The following is a 19,716-nucleotide window of genomic DNA, read 5'->3' on the forward strand; positions in this document are numbered from 1 at the left end:
GGACTTAATATCTGAAATCAGCTTATGCGTGCCTTTTAATTTTTAAAGAATCTCTTTACTGCCACATACGGTGTGAAATCGCAGTAAGTTGCGTAGTGACATCGCAGTATCTGCTTTTGCTGTTGGAGACTCGCATCAGATAATGAAATTGTTCCTGTGCCAGGCTACAGGAAAGAGGATGTAATTGTTAATAAAATACACCCAATCTTTTCTGTGCTGCAACAATGTGTAGTAATTTGTTTTCTTCATTTGTTTCCACTGCCTTTGTGTACATATTATAAAAGTTCAAATTCTCTCCCAGTTTATTAGCAGTTCAGATGTTCCCTAATTTATTAAATATGCTTTATTCACAAATTGCTTTTTAGGTTATTCTTAATGCATTATAGAATTAACTAATGGCTTTTGTTTATTTTTATTACAGTATTTAAAATATGTAGTTACTGGATTTTTATTGTGGAGTTTGCAGAATTATCAATTGTATAAACAAAACCTTTAAATTAGCTTGGTGTGAGGACTCTTTAATGCTTGCAAAGAGGGGAAGGGGTAAAGATTGACTCTCCAGTTTCCCTTATGAAGATGTAGCAAAGTAGGCTCTGTCTTCAGTTAACTACCCAGTCTTGTAGTTGTGCGTAGGATATGTCTACAGCTATTTTGTATGGCCACCAGTATTTTAAAAATTTTTCAGTGATGTTGTACCTCTTTATAATTTTCCAGAGTAAAATAAGCATAGAGTGCTGGCTTGTTGAACTCCATGTTTCATTTCAAATACCTCATCTTCTATCAAGCACTCTCCATTTGTCACTTAACTAAAATTTCTCCAAAGCTGGCACTGTTAACTAGAGCTTCTGATTTCAGGTATCTTAATTTTCTGCTCTTTTACACCCAGAACCATCCCATCTGTTTCGGATTACTAGCCATGAGAATTTCTGAAGACAGGATCTCTTAATGTTTGAGACTTAACCATTCTCTCCAGGAGTCTTAGGAACACTCAAATGTTATTAATTGGTGAAAGGAGCCCTAAAGGGAGAAGGGCCTCAATCAGAGAGTCTCGGATGGTGTTGAAGCCTAAGCAGGAGGTCTGCCTTCTCATTGGTTGAACTGGCCACTTAGCCTAGATGCCTTTATCGTCATTGTTATTCCTGCTTTTTTGTTTACTCCTGGTTCTGTTTGTTTTGTTTTGTTGTGACACATTAGGTTGTCTGTAATTACAGAGCTGCTACTGGTTCAGTAATCTGGGAGACTTGCATGTGCTAATGCACTGCACAGTACATTTGGAAGCAGATTTGTCCATGGTTTTCAGATGGTGGGATCACATTGTCTGATCTATGATACATTGTCTATCTGTAGTTGTTAGAGTAACTGATAAGCAGAAGATTGTTCTTTTCTAAAGCATGCAGTGGTTGGATCAGAGGATGTTTGAATAGTTGTGTTTTACATATATCTTTGGACCTATTACTATGAAGCCAGTAGGTTAAAGAGTAAACTTTTCCATGGTCCAGCAGTTTCACTCTCACTCAGGAAATTCCTAATGGGGGGGCGCACGGTGTGTGTGGTGTTTTGAAGAGTGTCCGTACAGCTGGTGATTTCTAAGCCTGGCTTACGGGCATTAGAATAAAATAGGCTTATTATTTTGTATACGTTTGGGTGATTGTTTTCTTCCTCATATTCCAGGCTTATGGAAACGTATGGGGTGAAAAACAAGTAGCAAGGAATTTAAACAGAGGAATACATAGTTGCAGCCTCTTCTAAGTGCTGTTGAATATCTTACTGTATGTATCTTATGATTGTTGTCAGTGATACCCTTATATGATATCCCTTTTATGTCAGCGGTATCCCTTATATGTTTGAAGGAGAATTTAACGTCTTATAATACTGTGTCTATATTGTCAGTCCAGAAAGTGGGAATTTTATACAGAATGAGGTTATAGAGTACTAGTAGTAATGAATGGTAAAACCAAAACTGCACAGCTGTTAACCTGTTTATCTCTAAACTACCTAGACCAATTTGGAAGGGTGAGAGGAGTTTGGCCCGTTCTCTAAAACCTGTTAGTTTGCAAATAAGGAAATGAGATTTCATGCCAAGTGCTCAAGTTAGTTGGAGCCATAACTGTACTCTTTACACATATGCTGTTTTTGCATGAGTAATATAAAAGCAAGGATTGATTATGACGTAGAGATTTAAATGACTACTGTAGTGGAAAATGGTGGTATTTTAGTTCCATAAGGAATATATTGTTACAGTCGATAAGGTCAGTTATCACCGAACTTCCCAAAGGGAAAAATGTTCTTTTGACCGAGAGTTCAATGTAGTAATTAACACTGTCCCTACCAAACTTACAAATATAAGTAGATGCTAATTTAAGATGTGTCCTTGTGTAAGCTAAATTGTAGAAGTAGGTGGTGCCAGAGTGTACCGCAAAGTTTACTGAGAAAAGATTTACTTTACTTTTATGTTAAAAGGTCTTCCCTTTGAGGAATTCGAGCAGTACGTTTGCATAAGAGTTCTAAAAATTTCAGTGACTTATGAAATAAAGTGCATGCAATGCCAGGAAACATTAGCTACATAAAAAGTTCATGGCTTGGACAACATTTGCTCAACATGAAATCTAATTTCAGTAATTTTTCTGTAATGTTACATTTAGATAAGGCTTTTGTTCTTCGTTTTTACAGAAATTATGTTAAAGATGTCTTTTGAAGTACGTCTAAGAATTAATGGATTACTGTACAAGAAACAACCATGAAGACCAAAGCATGTGTAGGAATTCAAAGGGTGACAGGAATGACTTTAGTAAGGTGCACTTAGTAGGGCAAAATTGGTTGCCATCTTAATTTTTTCAACTGAAATTACCTAGCTTTACATTTGCTACTTCACTATATATTCAAACATTTTTATCAACTTTTATTGACTATATGAAATTCCCCCAATTTTTACTAGCTTTCAGAAATTTCCTTAACTTTAGAAACAGTTGAAGTAACTAAGTAGCTGAGATAAAACTTCATTTTTTTTTTTAATGTGTGCGTGAAGCTGTGCTGGTAAAATTATGGATTTTCAGAAATTAGCACGTTTCTCCTGACTATTCAGTCATAAAATGAAGTCCAAATACAAATATGTATTAAGCCAATGTAATGGGTTCTTTCTGGTTTGGCATGCATTAAAATTTCAATTTTGTTTTGTACATGCTGATGTAACAGTTTTTGCCTGGCTCTGTACAGTAGTAGACACAGATGGCTTGAGGAGATGCTTTTAATTACAGTTGCTCCTTGAACAACTTGGGTTTGAACTGTGTGGTTCCATTTACACACAGATTACTTTTTCAATAAATATAATACAGTGCTGCAAGTGTATTTGCTTTAGATTTTCTTAACATTTTCTTGAGCTTTAAGAATACAGAATATACATATAACAACAAAATATGTGTTGATTGATTTTGCATTATTGGTAAGAGTTCTGTAACAGGCTAGTTAAGTTTTGGGGGATTCCAAAGTTAAACAGGGAATTTTGACTGGGGTGGTGGGAGTTCTTACTCTTTCCCTAGCTCATTCATGGGTTAACAGAACTGAACTTGACCATCTCAACAGTAGTGGAACATTTATCATCTTGAAGTTGTTACTGTTGATTTTTTACCTAGTCTTTATAGATAAATGAATCTTTATTTGCTGAAAGTAAATTCGTGAATATTCACGCTCAAGTTATACAGTAGGAATCTTGGTGTGGGGTTTTATTTTTTTGATCAGATACACAGTTTGTTTAAAAGAGAGGCCGTTTTTACATGTACATTTACATTTTCCCCAAGGCAAAATTCTTTTTGGGTGTGTGAATATCTGATTTACTAAAAATGGAAGCCGGGGTTATTTTCAGACAATGCAAATTTCCTTTATTTCCTCTAGTTTACTTGGAGAGAGGATGTAGGAGCTAAGAGGTCACAACTTAAACTTCACAAAATAAGTTTACCAACTATGAAACCTAGTACTGAGATACTCAGTTTTAGTTCTTGTAGGACATTATTAAGCTACCCTTACATTTCAAACGAATTCCTTAAATGTTTAGGCTTACTAAAAACCACTCCTTTTTTACCCTTGTGAGAAAGTTATAAATAATAGTACCTGCCCCTTCCTGGTGTTTTAGTCCTCAAGGGAATCTGGCCATGACTTCAAATCGGTTTGCAATCTTTGAGCCTTTCTTAAAAATTTTCTCACGTTGGAGGCTTTTTAAAATAGCAATTCGGGAAAATTAAGTTGTTTTCTTCTCAAAGGTTTACCTGGAATAATATGAATAATGTATTCAGTACTCCCGTGCCTTAGTATTTTCCAGCGTGCTAGCAAACTAGTCCTAACAAAATGTCAACACTCCCGTTGAAATGTACATTAGCTTATGTTTAATATTTCCAAAAAGGAATACTTAATAAGATGTAAAAATCTGGAAACGTTATAAAGAAGAGTGAGAGAAACACTGGTATCTAAATGAGATGTTTTACAATGTATATTCTTTAATTTAGCTTAGTAGATAATTTAGCTAAAGAAATACAATTTGTAGGAATGCCGTCTGCTTCGTTGCGTTCGAAACATTAAATCCTGGAGTAGACCGGATTTTTTAAGCATGTTGTGGGTATACGCTATTTTTTTTCCCCCCGCAAAACTGAATTGTACATTAGTACTCTGCCTTACTGCCGCCGAATTCTCCGTGCTGCTGGTGAGTTTGGGAGCTTCTGCTCTGGACTTTCTGTGCGGTTGTGTTCCTGGGTTTCTGGTTGCGGGTGGGCGGGCCTCGGCGCGCTCGCGCGCAGGGAGGTCAGGCCGGCCGCTAGTGGGCGCTGTGGGTCCGTGGAAGCCGTCGAAGCGGTGGCGCTCGTCCAAGGCGTTCTTTTGGGCAAGCACTTGCCGAGAACCAGAGTGAGGAATTCCTGCCACCTCTCCACTTGGGCGCTATTTGTCACCGTCACCCCTCAACTCCCGGTCACCTTGGGATGGCGTGAGTGTGTCCCAGAGAAAGTCCCGCGGCGGGCGCGGGTGTGCCAGCGACACTCGCGGGGGATGCCTGGAAGTGCCGCCTTCCCGGGGAGCGAGGAGCGGAGGGTGCGGGGCCGGGACGGCTGCGCCCCATTGTCGGCAGCCACGTCGCCGGGAGTCGTCTCGCATCTTAAGGCCCCATTGACTTTGGTCGGGCCCCAGCTGAGGTTAGGAACCGAAATCAGGTGTGGAACTCATCGCCCCGAGGCCTACGAGGGGCAGCGAAGGGATGCGCGTGCGGGGGTGTGAGCCCGGCTTGCAACGGAGACGCTCCGCCGAGAGGAGGAAGACCCGCGGGAAACCCACGGCCTTCCGCTCCGCAGGGAAAGTTTCGCCCTCGACGTCCCTCCGAAGTTAGAACACTAGCCGGGCAATGCCGGCGCGTGCTGGGCGCGGGGACAGGTGGCCCCCGCTGCTCCCGCTCCCCTCCCGGACGTCCCTGTGCCCCCGCCCCGCCGCTGGAGGGGCGCCGGTGCACGCGCTGGCCACCCCCTCCCCTCTTTGGCTGTCCAGGCTGAGCTCCCTTTGCGCCACCGCCCGGGGCCGGGGGCGGGGCTCACCTGTCAGCCGGCGCCCCGCCTCGCGGCGCCCAATGTCGGGCGGGGGCGGATGACGGACGGGCCGGCCGCCCAACCGGAGCGCGGCTGCTGGGCGGCGGGCCAATAGGCTGCGCGGTGCGGGGCGGGGCCCCGCGTTTATAGTGCTCTGACAGCGGGCCGGTCGCGCTGACTCTCCTCGGCGGGGACGGCGACGCCGGCCGGAGCTGGGAGCTGCGCGCAGAGAGGGTCCCGGCGCCCTCCCCGCACACAAAGGCCCGTGCGCGTCCGGCGCCCGTGGCGGGGACCGAGCCCCTCCTGCCTGCTCCGCGGGCCGGGAGCTGCGAAGATAGAGGAGGGTCCCGCGCGCCTGGAGGCGCCCCTCGCCGCTCCGCTCCCCGCGCCCCGGGACATGGAACCGCGCCGACGCTGCGCCCGCGCGCTCGGGCCGCTGCCCGCCCCCCTGGATCTATAGTGCGAGGCGGTCCGCTCGGAGCGCAGCGTCCGCCGCCCGCGCGAGTCGTCTTTCTGCCTTTGTGTCCCGGCCGCGCGCCCTCCCTGCAGCCCGCGCCCGGCACCCTGGAGCCGCACGGGAGCCTGCCGTCAGAGCTGCGTCCGGCGCGGCGCCCCGGAGCCCCGAGCCCGCCGCGCCGCCGCGCCCTGCGCGTGCGCTCCCGCCCCGCGCCCTGAGGGCTCCGAGTGGAGCGCCCCCGACTTCGACGCCGGCTGGAGCCGCTCGGCGCGCCCCGGAGCTGCCTGCGGTCTCCCCCTTGTCTGCCCGGAGGATTGGGGCTCCGGCCCGCGCCCAGTCCCTCCGTCGTCCGGAGCGTGCGGAGCTGGGAGCGGCTTGGCCATGGCCGCCAGGAGGGACTCCGTGTGGAAGTACTGCTGGGGAGTTTTGATGGTTTTATGCAGAACTGCGATTTCCAGGTCGATAGTTTTAGAGCCCATCTATTGGAATTCCTCGAACTCCAAGTAAGTGGCGTCCGCGATCCCTCTCGGTCCCCGCCTGGGGTCCGCCGCGTCGCGCCGTCCGGGCGGGAGGAAGGGCTGGGCCGCGGCGCCTCGGATTCTGTTTCTGGAACCCCCGTTCCCCTCACCCCAAGTTCCCTGTCCCCAACCCTCGCCACATTTTACTTGATGGAACTCTTCCCTCGGCTTTCCAGCCGGAGCGCCGGTTCTAAGGGGCGCTCTCCCCGCTTTCCTTTCCCCATGAGCTCCCGGGCGCTAAAAAAACAAAAACAAAACAAAACAAAAAAAAAACCTAGCGGCTCGGGTGTCACGTTCGGGAAAGTGTCCGATGGCGATACCTGACCCCTACTTCTTTTCGAGGACGGAGAACATGGCCACAAACAAGGCTGGCCGGCGCGCAGGCGCTGGCGGGCCGCGGAGGGAGGCAGGGATGCTGCGCTCTCGAGGAGCGCCGGAGCGCGGTCCGATCCCTGCGGGCCGGCCGGGGCTGTGAGCCCGGGGCAGAGGAGCGCACCCGGGGAAGGGAGCCTGCGGTCTCCGGCCGCTCGCAGCGCCCCAGAGCCCGCGCGCCTCCGCGCCGCCTGCCCGAGTGTGCGCGGGGAGCTCGCCAGCTTCGCCAGAGAACTCGGGCGGCGAGCCCTCTCCTCCCAGCCGGGGTGACCGGCCTTAGGTTTCTCCCGGAGAGACCTTTGCACGTCGTCTCCCCCTTTCGTTTCTAAACCTGTGGCCCCGAACTCTGCGGTCCTGATAGCTGACTTGATTTTAAGGACGCTTTCTTCAAAAGATTAAGTCCCTGCCCAGTCAATACAGCTCCTGGAGCCTGGGCAGGAATGGGATCCTTGAATCTGACTTGTTTTTACCAAACAGTGTAGCCAGGAGAAAGCCAGGCCTTGTGGAGATTAACTTTCAGCGTGAGCTACCAAAATAGAATGCACTGAGAATTTAGAAAAGGCGACTCATCCCTGAGCATGTATGGCCATGACGCCTCATTACTTACCTATGCATTCAGTTTTGCATCTTAGCTCCTTCTTGTAACACATTTCTAGTCATATCCAAAAATATTTTACAGAATCATGGAATTTTAGCCTTGAGAAACTTGGAAAAAGTGTGGAGACCTTGGCTGGCTCCAGGAGTAAGCGTTTGAGATCAGAAGGAAAACCAGTGGCCTAACTGAAGACAAGCAAGTTGGCCATGGATTTAGGAATACAGAGGCGGGGAATTGATTTACAGATCACATTTTAATTAAAGAATTATATCCATTCTTTTAAAAGTGGCAAATTTCAAATTCACCAACATGTTTTACCAAGAATTTCTCATGATAAGGGCGAGAAACATCACAGCCGTAAATCGGATTAAACACATTCTTGCATGATGCCGGATGGCACTTTCCAACACGGCTCGCATTTTTAAAAGTTACTTAATGCAGCCTTCTTCCGTGCAGCCCGGTCTTGTATGGACCACTCTTTTTCCTCGATGTAAGATTTGTGTTTGCCGAGAAAGTAGTTGCAGTGACAGCCTTACACGGTGGGTGGGGAATGGTGGGGCACCAGGCGGTGCGGGAAAACGCCGGGCTTGGACCTGCGTGCGGCCGCGGGCGGACCGGCTAGGCGGGCCGGGAGCCCAGGCTGGGCGGGCCGGGAAAAGGCCAGCCAGTGCTCGCTTTGCGCCTACAGAGGTCACTCTTCCACGCGCAATGCTCGCGGCGCCAGTCCTCACCTCTCCCCCTGGGCTGTCGGCTCCGCTCCACTTCACACTTTCGCCGACGGATTGTTTGGGGAGGCTGATTCCCGCCTCCCCCTCGCCCCCCCCGCCCCGGTTTAATATTTACGTTTGCATTTTGTTTGAAGACATTCCCATTAATTCATCCATTGGCCAACTCAGCATGTGCAACTCAGTGCTAACCGCTTATGACTTGGTGTGTGATCAGGAGAAAGGTTAGAAACACCTACTCGGAAGAAGAGGTACAGCAGTAACTGTTCCCGCCACAGACATTAATATCCTCTTTTCCTAATGTATTTGCGGTGGGGGGAGGTGACTGCTGTTTTACTCACGGTCCTGATGAGGAGGGTTCCTCGGTTTTTCTCTGCTGCCGCCGCAGACTCACAGACCTGCTGGAGGCCTGCATTTTGGAGAAGCCTGCCTGCACAGATGAGGTTTCTGTTGTCATGATTGCTCCCGTCCTCAAGAGTAGAATTTCTTTTAAAATTCTCATGATAATGGCGTGCCTGGAGGAGGGGATAATTTGCCCCTGGAAAAGGTCTACTTAAAAAAAGTATGCAGCTGAAGGCTAGGCTAGCTTGAGACATCAGGAAGATTTCTTCCTGGAGGAGTGATATGAAAGAGCCTTTTCTAAGTTGGAGAATGAATAAAAACCCCTAGTGCCAAGGGCTTGTTTTCTTGGGGGAAGTTGCATATTTATTTCCAGGGAAAAGTTTCAATCCACGAATATGATGTGGCAGGAAGGTGATCAGAGCAACTGAGGTTTCACACCAGTTCATCCGAACTGTGGAACAATTCATCTGTGATGAAGCCGCCATGAGTAATTAGGTTTGTTTCATTCCGAGGTCAGCTTTTTTAGCAGGTGGTCGACGGTAGGGAGCAGGAGCAGCTGTTTGGACGCAGGGTCCAGAAAATCCTTTGTAAATTCTCCGTCTCCATAACTACTTTAATCACACTGTCTGATGCTCCCATCCCTGAGAGTCTATGCAGCCATCAAAAGAAGTTCTGTGTCTGAAACGTTATCAACTACCCTGCCAGGTGGATTACTCCCCTGCAGCCACGGGCTCCGGCAGTGTGGCCTCAGTTGTGGTCCTCAGTTGTGGTCCGTTAGGTTGTTGAACCCCCCCCCCTTTTTTTCCCCTCTCCCCTTTCAACTCGGCAGAGAATAGCAAAGCCTGGCTTTCATTTCCAATTAACTGACGTAGAACGATTTTTCCAGGCACAATGAATAGTTGCCTCTTCTAAAAAAATACCCACTTTCGAGTGAGCAAGGCTGTGTTGATATGGTACTCTGTAATGAATTACACTGACTTTGTCAGAAATTTCAGCCGAGCAGTAATTCCTTCTGTCTGGGGTACTGTTCCCTTTGCACCATAAACTAGTTAGTTAACAAAGCATTTTTCTTTTCCCAGATCATTTTTTCCCTGCCTAATACTGAATTCCTGATATTGATTGACTTGATACAAAAGAATGGCTGGATAAAATCCAGATAACCTATAATACGTGGGCCCCACCACAGTCAGGCTCTGAATAAATATGGACCTGTCAGAGATTGATAAAATAAACTACAATGGATAGTGCTGTTTGAACAGTCCATTCAATACCATATATAAGCCAGCCTGCCTTCCATTGTGTCTGAAATTCTTATTTTTGTAGGTAAACAAATGCACATTCAACACTGATTGAATAGCCCCTTGAACTATGCTCCACAGTTTGCGTTTGGGTTAATCTTGTCGGTTTTAATATAGAGAGAAAAAAGCACAAAGCACGGGGGGTGGAATTGTTAGTCCTTTCCCATCCACATTCCTCACATTTTGTCAGGATGATAAACTAGAGGTAATGGACTGTCGTTCCACAGGACAACCGAGCCAGGGAGAACACAAAGACGGAGCCGAAGTGATAGCTCACAACATGCTTGGTCGCCTTCTTTTCAGGCGAGAAGAGAATTTATTTGGGAATCGTGCGTCTAGGGACTGCACTTTTTAACCTCGGCAATTATAGCTTCAAGCCTCAGAAACGGGAGCTGGAGGTTAAGATGATTTGTTAAGCACTTGGTTCTAAATCTTTCACAAAGCGTAGCTGTTGACACTTGTCCTACGGATGTAAAGAAATGCAAATGACTGCAAATTTCCTGAACAGTTTCTGACTCTCCCAGGCCAAAGTAGAAGGACAGGTGAATTAACCATCAACCCCGGACCAGCTAAAAACTGCAGACTGGAATGGCCTCTCCAGATGGAGTGAGCCGCGGCACAGTCAGTATATTTGGATTACTTATTGTAAAACCTCTTGTCTGTAAATTTCCTAAGGGAAATCCTTTGGTTGGTGGATCAGTGTGGTAATTATCCTCGGAGGGACTTTGCAGTTGGAGCAACTAAACCCGTGGTACCTTGCCTTCCTCTGAAGTGCTCTGGGTAGCTCCCAAGAGGTTGAGAGTGACATCTACCTTAGTGTGATGTTTCCCAGAGCGCTTGCCTAATGGGAGACGGTCTGAGATCCCAGCATGACTGCAGTGATGCGTCATAGGAATGGGAGTGGCAGGGAAAGGAAATATGCACTAGACCCTCAGCAAAAAGGACATTTTTTTCTTTCTTTCTTTCTTTTTTTTTTTAGAAAGGTGATTTTACGAAAACTTTATTCTTAAACTGTTCCATCCCAAAGTAGACAAAAAGCAGCACTCTTGTAAGGAAAATAATGATGAAAATGGTACTCCAGTCTGCCCAGCCTCTGCTTTCCTTAGCTGCTGACATAAAGAGCCTGTTTTTCAGGTCACTTATCATTCATCTACATAGATTTGCTTATGAGCTCAGCCTTTGTGTAGCGGAGTAGAGCTTTAAATAGGAGTGTTCAACTGTTTAAAATATTTTGATTAAAATATGCAGAACCCATAGAACTATAAGCTTCTAGTCAGGAATTAGGTCTTTCAGGGAAGAGCTCTCCCCCCCCCACCACCTTTTTTTTTTTTTTTTTTTATAAGGGGTGGGATTAGAGTGGGGCTGGGAGAGGGATGTAAGAAAAGCAAAGAAGGAAGGATGGCAAATGGGACAGTGTTCGAACAGCTTGGAAAAACTCCTGTGGCTTCATTGTCTCTGTAAAGCCAAAGAATACAAAGACATAAGCAACTCAGCCCTTCTCCTATGATGGAAAATGTAAACCGTTGACATGGCCCCCTGTTTAACTTGTTTAATTCTTGTTTTAAATTCAGTGCTACGCTAGCCGTGTGAACTCTGAAGATTTCTTTAGTAATCCATTTTGTAGTTCCGAATCAAAAACAAAGTGAAAGGGTCTGACACAATTTGCTTTTATTTTTAGGCAAATCAACCCTGGTCATAGTTAATAAGGGGATTACAACCCAGACTAGGTCTTTACAGATGTAATGTAAATCAAGGGCAGAGTATAAAGAAACTGATCCCTTTTGATTGAAGTACGGTAAAAAGGCATAGAGAAACTAGCAGCAGTAATCTGATTGTATGGCAATAAAACCACCATTTTCTGTCTTTCAGATAAAAATAATGTGGTAAATCCATGCAGTTCATAAGATGGAAAGGCAGATAAAGGGGGAAGCCATGGCAACATATAGATTAGCTTGATGTTGGAAATGACACGTCTCTGAAAAGGGTGTAGAAGCGAAGGCCCTTGCTCTAGGCTGTTGGCTATTATGTGAGAACCACACAGACTTGGAAACTCGGATTAGAAAGTATGAAAGCCCTACTTGTGGCCCGGGATGGTGAAAGCAGGAAAGAAAAGCTGCTCAGTTCTTGCTCATTGGTGGCGGATAATATGGCGAAGGTAGATTTCATTGGCTGCCTTTTTTAGAGGTTGAGATATGGGGCTGATTAAAACTTTAGATCACTGCAGTTGTTAAGGCCCGCAAGATTTTCCTTTTTAACTCCTGGCCTGACAGGGGTAACCATTCTGTAGGATTAGCTGCACTTGGCGTTCCTGGCCTTAATCTGTTTGGGCTTCAGGCAGGGCCATGCTGGGCAGGAACAGAGACCAGAGGGGAAGGTAGGGCTGGAGCTCCCCGCAAAGAAAGAGAGAACTTTGGACTTCAGCCCTGTTTCAGACCCAGCGCCATCTCACACCGGGTGGGAGAGAAGCAAAGGTAAACAGTATCCATTGTCCGTCCCCCTCTGCCAGAGAGCCCTTCTCCGAGTTTTGTCCTTCCTGCCCTGGAAAAGAATATATAATAAAATAAATAAAAGGGAGGGGTATTTTGTTTTCATTACCATCAACAGTAATCCAAAATGACCAAACCAATGGGCTCTATCGAGATGATATTTTACTCTTTAATGTGAGTCTTAACCTTGGAGTTGAATGGGATGGGCGCCCTTCGAGTAAAGACAGGATTAGAAAATGTTAGCACTGCTCGCTTCCAAGTAAAAAACAAAAAAAAAGCATTGCCATGCCTTGGAATCTTACTGCCTTCTGTCTTGAACAAGCTTGTGAATCAACTGGACTTTTGTTTTTGCCTTCCACACTCTCCCTTTTAGTCATGACACAAAACGAGCCATTCAAACCATGATTGGGTTCCATGCAGAGTGACATCCGCAATTGGGTCAAGGCAGAAAGGAAATATTTGCTTTACTGCCTCCTATTTGGCGTTTTAGAAAAGTCTCAGCATTTCTTTGGGAGATTGAAAACTCTTAAGACGCAGACAATACTGAAAGCTACAAACACCCCCAGTGTCTTTCTTGATGGAGTGGATCCGGGAGTTCCCCAGGCTGCTCTCTGAACGGCAACATGGGGCCTCTCTTGACTGACTAGTTCTGTGTCTGAGATCTTCATCAAATCCCCAGTATTCGCTTCCAGACCCCTTGCTTTGGTTTGGTTCCTCATTTGCAGATCATTTGACCCTCTGTTTGGGGTGGGCCTTTATCACCTTCGTCGCCTACTTTTCTGGTCATTGCTATGTAGCTTTCGTAGATCCAAAATATTTAAAAATGATTGCCCATACACGTGCCATACCCCGTGCCTGCGACTGTACCCCTAATTCAGTAATCTCTATGGAAAGACCCGTTGCACTTGTCTAGGTTCACCAAGGAGAAGGGACACCCCCTTAATTGACAAGCTGGTCACATCCAAGCACCTTGCATTCTACATTTGACAATGATTGCTAATGGCCCATTCAGCTAAAGTATTTGCTTGTTAACAGGGAACAGAGCATGATAAATGTCCAGCAAGCTTGCGGCCTCCTTCAGCTTTTCAAATGCAGACTGGTGCATATTTATGGCAGGCAAATGACAAAAGAAGCAGCTGAATTGCCCTGGCCTCCAGCTTTCTCCTAGGAACAGGGTTAAAGTGATTAGAGAAAGACGCAGGGGAGCCCAGCCTCCAGTTTACTGACCATCCCTCGGCCTTCAGCTTCCCGGTCTACCTGCAGAAAAAGAGTGCGGAGGTGCGGGAGATAAGGATGGTTGGATCGGGTGCACCAGGGGAAACAGGAGGGGATCGGAGAGGAAGTGTTTTCCACGCACACTGGATGCCAGGTGAACCTGTTTCTCTTGCTCCTGCAGAGAATCAGCAGTGGCTCTTAATGTCCCTTTTCCTGTATAAATTCAAACGTGTAATTCTAGTTGAAAGCATTTTGTGACTGGTGGGAGCATATTTGCTGATTCAAAACAAAACAAAACAAACAAACAAAAAACCTGAAAACAAAACATAGTAGGAGAACGCTCCATTAAAGAAAAATAAGTTGTTTCTGCCTTTAGTAATTCCCTTCGCAGACTATGAAGAAGAAAAAAAGGGCTGTAGTGAAGTATTTAGAGTCCGCTGTTTTGTTCCTCTGAAAGCATGGATAGGTGAAGGTTCTAACCACGCAGTGGCGGGCAGACATGCGAGATGCTCAGAATGAAGGACTGGTGATCAACGTTGCTTTGAAAACTTTTTTTCCCTCAGTCCTATAGATTCTTCATGTTTCCTGTATAAAACAATTACATGATCCAGTGTGTTTTCTCAGTTTAAGTTCAGCTGTCTCCTTTAATTACAGTCCTTGTATATGGGTCTCCCAGTACTTGCTGGGCAAGTCCCTCTGGCCCCCAAGGCATTCCCTGTACTTTTCATGTACTGATTCCTCCCAAATCACACCAGGACAATGATGAGTGCTGCTCTCAGCTTTGGAACCAATAGAGTCAATGTGTTTGCATTGGAGGAACGGGATTGTGGTTGTTCCTAAGGCTTTGGCTAGTTTGGGGCATGTGAAGGGGGTGCGTGTGTGTGTGTCTCGGGTCCAACACCTACTGTCCGCTCTAAGGGTCCCTAACCTCTGCCCTATGAGAGGGTCTCAAATGCACCTTTCCCTTTGCAGCAACTTTTCAGCCTCCCAGGTTCCCACCGAGGACCGGAGGCCCAGCATGACAAAATGTTCACGAGTCTCGGTCCTTGCTCTTCCTGGCTCACTGTGGCCTGAAAACATGTGCCCTGCACCACAACTGTCGTGTGAGTGGGGCCAGGCCAGTCATGTTCAGGGCCTGGCTCAGAATGGGCCTGCCAAAGAAGTTAGAAAAGGCCAATTTTCACGTAACTACTAGAACTCAATTCGGGGTACATTTTAGATGCAAATAAGCTCCTGGAAGCCCTGAGTCCCCCATTGTCTATGGGAAAATGGATCTTCATTATAATGGGCTGTCTAATAAAGTTTACAAATTACCTTAGATGAGTGCCTTCTTGATGACATAGATCAAACATAATTTCTTTGGATCTTTTCTCTGTAATCCCACAGCACTTTAGTTAAATACCTAGGGTATAGAAAGAACATTATATGCTGCACCATCGTGATTCATATGCAAGCCTTAATCCGCGTCATTGCCCTCCCTGTCCCAAAGAGGCAGGGACAAGAGCTGTTGCATTTTGGCAACCTCTGCCTACTAGCTAGTGATGACCTACAGTAAGAATCAGTGCAGTGAACACAGTCTAGATGTGGATTTATGGCTGCCTATGGTGTATTAACATGTCACCTCTTACTAGAGATCCCCCACCCCTTGCCAGAGCAATGGCTCTAGAATTTGAGGGCACAGAATCACCTGGAGGGCTTGTTAAAACAGGGTTTTGCTGGGCCCCACCCCCGAGTTCCAGATTCCTGAGGTCTGGGTGGGACTTGAAATTGACATTGCTAAGGAGCTCTCAGCTGATGCTCTGCCACACAGAGACCACACCTTGAGAACCATTGCTCTAAATTAACTCCCCCCCCCTTGGAAACAGCTCATCATTAGCTCATCACCCACTAAGGCTGTTTTGGAATCTATGAAGGAATCTGTGGTCCTTGGCTTGCTGCGTTCTGCCCCGTTCTTGCCTTGTCGGAGGCCACAATAGATCGTCTGGGTCACTGAGAGCTGATAAAGCATTGATTTGTTCATCCAGCATTTGTTAACTGTGAGGCCCATTACTAGGCTCAGATAATAGAAAGATGAGCCTCCACCCTCAAGTGACTTAAGTCCTAGGGTGGGGGGACAGGGAAGTCCCAGGCCTGGTGGAAGTGTGGTCACCTGAAAAACACAGTAATAAGCCAGTAGTAACATTTCAGCCAAGAGCAATATGTGTGTACGGAGTGTACATCTGTAGGCATCTGCATTGTTTCATACATCTGAGCATAGCACAAAGACCCGCAGATGAGGCAGATAGACCCTGTGGGATAGCTAACCCAGTGATCTCAGCTACTTTTCTGATTATGAGAATTAGCAGTACCAAGGGGTTTTTAAGATGCACACGATGATAATGGAAAGGTCAGAGAAATCGGTTTAGCAAAGACGACCAAGTTTAGCAAAGAGTACCTGCTTTGGAATCTGGCTGTTTGAGCCTGATCCCAGTGTAGCTGGTTTTTTTTTTTTTTTTCACTGTGTAACCAGGGGGAGTACCCTCTATGTCTCAGTTATCCCATCTCTAAAATGGAGGCAGTAGTCTAATAGTGCTGAATAAAAGAGTAATAAAATTGTGGTGAGGATTGAAAGAGCTTGGCTCTGTGCTTGACACAATGAAGCAATAAATGTCACCTATTGTTAATAAAATTAATTGAGTATTTGTGTGCCTGGCTATGGTTCATTTTGTCTACCATGTACAAAGGCAGAATAAATAAAAATGACATGTTAATCAAGATTACAACATAGCAAGTTCACCTTTTAGAGTTTGTCGCATTATACTTTGTCCACCTGCCACGCTTCTACTCCTCTTTAAGACTCCTCTGCTTTTATTTTCCCCTCTACTGCAAATTCCGTGCTCTCCCCTCTGCTCCCTACCCTGATGCTACCCGTGATGTAACATTTATAACATCAGAGAAAACAGCTTATCCCCCATGGACTGAGGAGAGCCTGGGCTGAATCCACTTCGTGTGGCCTAGTACTGGATACAGGAGGAGATTGTGTTATTGAACAGAAACATGACCGCAGTGTGTGGGGGATGGGCAGAGTAGAATCACTTGTGTTAATGTTACATGTTACTTCTTATTTAGAAACTAACCTGCTGGACACAGTTTATTTAACAACACTTAGGGAGCATTTACTGAATGCCAGATGCTACTCTAACAGTTCAAGAAATACTGACTCATTCGGTCTTCATAGTAACCATCTGAGAGAGGTGCTTTTATGATTCCTATAATATCAATGGGGAAATCAAGGCACATTAATTAACTTGCCCAAAGTTCTATAGTTAATAAGTGGTACGGTCTGCATTTGAACCTGATTACTGTGGTTCTGGAACGCGTCCTCTTAATGCTCTGCCTCTCTCATGGCACAGAGTAACTGGAAGTCGAATAACTAAATTAAGCATACATACATTCACGGAAAACCATGCATACAAGGTAGGTTAAAAAGAAAAAACTTTGAAGTATAATTTGTCCCTTGTCAGTCATTATTTATAACATTTCCAATGATGGATATGCAATTCTCGATGGGTTCTTTGAATCTTTGATAACAAGGTTCTACCCAATGGGAACTAGATAGTTATAAAAGTATACAATATTCATGCATTTAAGTGAGTATTATTCCTTTGACCATTCACATTTTCCTTTTAAGAGTTTAAATATTTGATGGTTTCTCTGGGAGAAAGAGAGGTCAGATTTTAGAAGAGAGTTGCATTTGGTTAGGTGCTGAGCGTGTGTCAAGCTAAGGAGATAGTATGACATCTTTTTTAGAGTCTAGTCACAATTAAATGCCATTTTATTTTGGATTTTGGGATCTGTGCCAGCTTCCAGCTTGTCAGAGCTGAGAAGACTCAAATCAAGTCCAGGCCTATTTCTACAGCAAACTGGGCTTCTGGCTTCTTGCCTGTGGATTCATTCAGTATATCCCATCTGGCTTTTGATGTTCTGCAAGTTTGGAGCAGTTTGTTTGAGGAAGCCGGGAGGCCTGAGGTCCTCTGGCCTCCAGAATGCACCTCTCCGCTTGCCTCTTCCTGGGACCGAGTGTCCACTTCCCTGTTGACCAAGCAGCGAGCTGGAGGTCTCAGCCAGGTCTTCCTTCCATTTAATTTAGTAGCTGCCTGTTTGAATAACTAAGGAGTATTTCATTTCTGCGCATGTTTGTGTCCTGGTGGGGCTCTATCCAGACTGCTTGTGGTGACCGAGCGGGAACTATATGTAACTGTCCTCAGGTACAGGGCGCCCCACGCACTTTTCTTAGACACTTTGGGGGATCTGTGTGGAAGTCTCCAGCAAGTCAGGCTTGAGTCTTTGTGATGTCAGCAGGGCAGACCTGACTGTTGTCATGCCCACTTTCTTTCTTTCCCTCACCTTTCTCCTACTCCCTGGGCTGTGTCCCAAAGTCACAAGAGGTGCAGGAAAATGTTTCTTGTTATAGGCCCAGAGCAGACTTGTCCCTGACCCTGCTCCCAAGCCTGGGAAGAAGGAAGTGTGCGGGAGGAAGGCATTTAGGTGGTTGTTGTAAAATGATTGCACAGCCTTGTAACTTAGGTTGGCAGGCTTGTTCTCAGTTGGCAGGGAGAGTCTGTTCTTACATCAAGACGAGAACTAAAAGTTCTGTCTCTTCTTCAACCGTCCTTATCAAAGTGTTCATTCTGTAATGACACCGACACCCATGGAGCACCCGTTCTGTGCAAGGCACAGGATGGAGGGCTTGGAGTCCAGCAGGGAATACAGCAGGCTCGGTCCCAGGGTCCCAGTCCCACTTGAGGAGCGGGAACTGAACCCCTTTAGTGTGCCTCTTTCTCTCGGTGTTGCTTTCCTCGCCAAAGGGGAGAGGTTTTGTTCACCCATAAAATGCGGGTGGATTGTTTTTCTAAATGGGCGAGATTCTTTAGCATTAAAAAAAAAAAAGGTGATGATAGGAACAAAAGGAATGGGAAGTCACTAGAAGAAGAGACGCCCAAACTAAATTGTGACATTGCTGTGCGTGGAGATCTCCGCTCCATTCCTTTCCAGCCAGCCCCCTCCCTTGGTGAGTTACATGCGCCTTTCAGCTCTGTGATGTCCCACTCAGGCACGTGAGCAAATGGATCGGCAGGCGTCTACCTGAAACAGGGAGGGCACAGCCTGCTGGAAGTGCCCCTTCAGTTTCTTCCTATATGAAAGCCACTTTTCTCTCAGTGCCTCACCTGTAAATAACAAGAGTTCCACCTTCCTTTACAGACTCTTGCTAAAAGCACGGTTCGGACAAGACCGTACAGGTGCAAACAAATCACAGTTGGGAAAGAAGCTTGCAGCGTCTCTTGCCTCCGCGGGTTATGAAATCCCTGTTTCGATAATGGGGCTGGCGTGGATGAGCCAGCGCCGCAGACGGAGCTGGCCGGAGTGACTCACTTCCCTCTTGTTTCCCACTGGGCCTCCCGGCACCCCTGCCTTACGCTTTCAGCTCCCCAGGTCAGCCTTATCTGGCTACAAACTTCCCTTTTTGGGAAAGTTTTGAGGGGGAAAGGGGGTGCTTAGATCAGTTTCATAAATAAAACTTCCGTGTTTTGTTTTGAGGTAGGTGGCTGCTTTTCGTTTTTAATTCCACAGCCGAGATGGACTAGACTTTTGGAACCCACGCAAAGAAAATGGTGCTGTGTCTGTGTCGCACACCGTAAGTCTCTGACTTAGGAATGTGCAGATCTCTTCTCTTTTTTAATTAAGTTTTTTTATTTTAATTCTAGTGTAGTTAACTTAGTGTCGTCATTGGTTTCGGGTGTACAACGTAGCGGCTCAGCGGTTCTGTACCAGGCTCTGTGCTCATCGGGACCCGGGTATGGAGACACTTGTTGCAACCTCAGCTTGGCTCTAGGCTCTCCTGTGAACTGGAAGTTTTTATTTCAGTGGAACAGATAAGACTTAAATAACTTGTGTTGTTTTCCTCAATGAAAATTTAAACTACAGGATATTACCTCGGAGTGTTTTAAAATGAAACTTTCTTTAGCCACCACTGTTTGAGGATTATGTCACAAACAAAACACAAGATTAACATCAAAAGGAGTCCGTCTTCATTCAATTGTTGTGCAGCACCATAGGCTGTGAAACTTAATATTATTTTGACTCGGACAGTAATTGCAGAATAACACGGAA

At 46.1% G+C, this 19,716-nt stretch overlaps 1 protein-coding gene across 1 annotated transcript in view; it reads left to right on the forward strand.

Moving 5' to 3' along the window:
- Positions 1-6,030: 6,030 nt before the first annotated feature.
- The window catches only part of EFNB2 (ephrin B2), a 41,217-nt gene continuing 27,531 nt past the window's right edge, over positions 6,031-19,716 (forward strand). The window contains exon 1 of the mRNA XM_032881063.1: positions 6,031-6,518. Within this exon, the coding sequence (XP_032736954.1) occupies positions 6,397-6,518 (122 nt within the window). The 5' untranslated portion in view covers positions 6,031-6,396. The remainder of the gene's footprint in view (positions 6,519-19,716) is intronic.

This window comes from Lontra canadensis, unplaced genomic scaffold (genome assembly GCF_010015895.1).
Source record: "Lontra canadensis isolate GAN:19392208 unplaced genomic scaffold, GSC_riverotter_1.0 scaffold73, whole genome shotgun sequence".
Lineage (NCBI taxonomy): Eukaryota > Metazoa > Chordata > Mammalia > Carnivora > Mustelidae > Lontra > Lontra canadensis.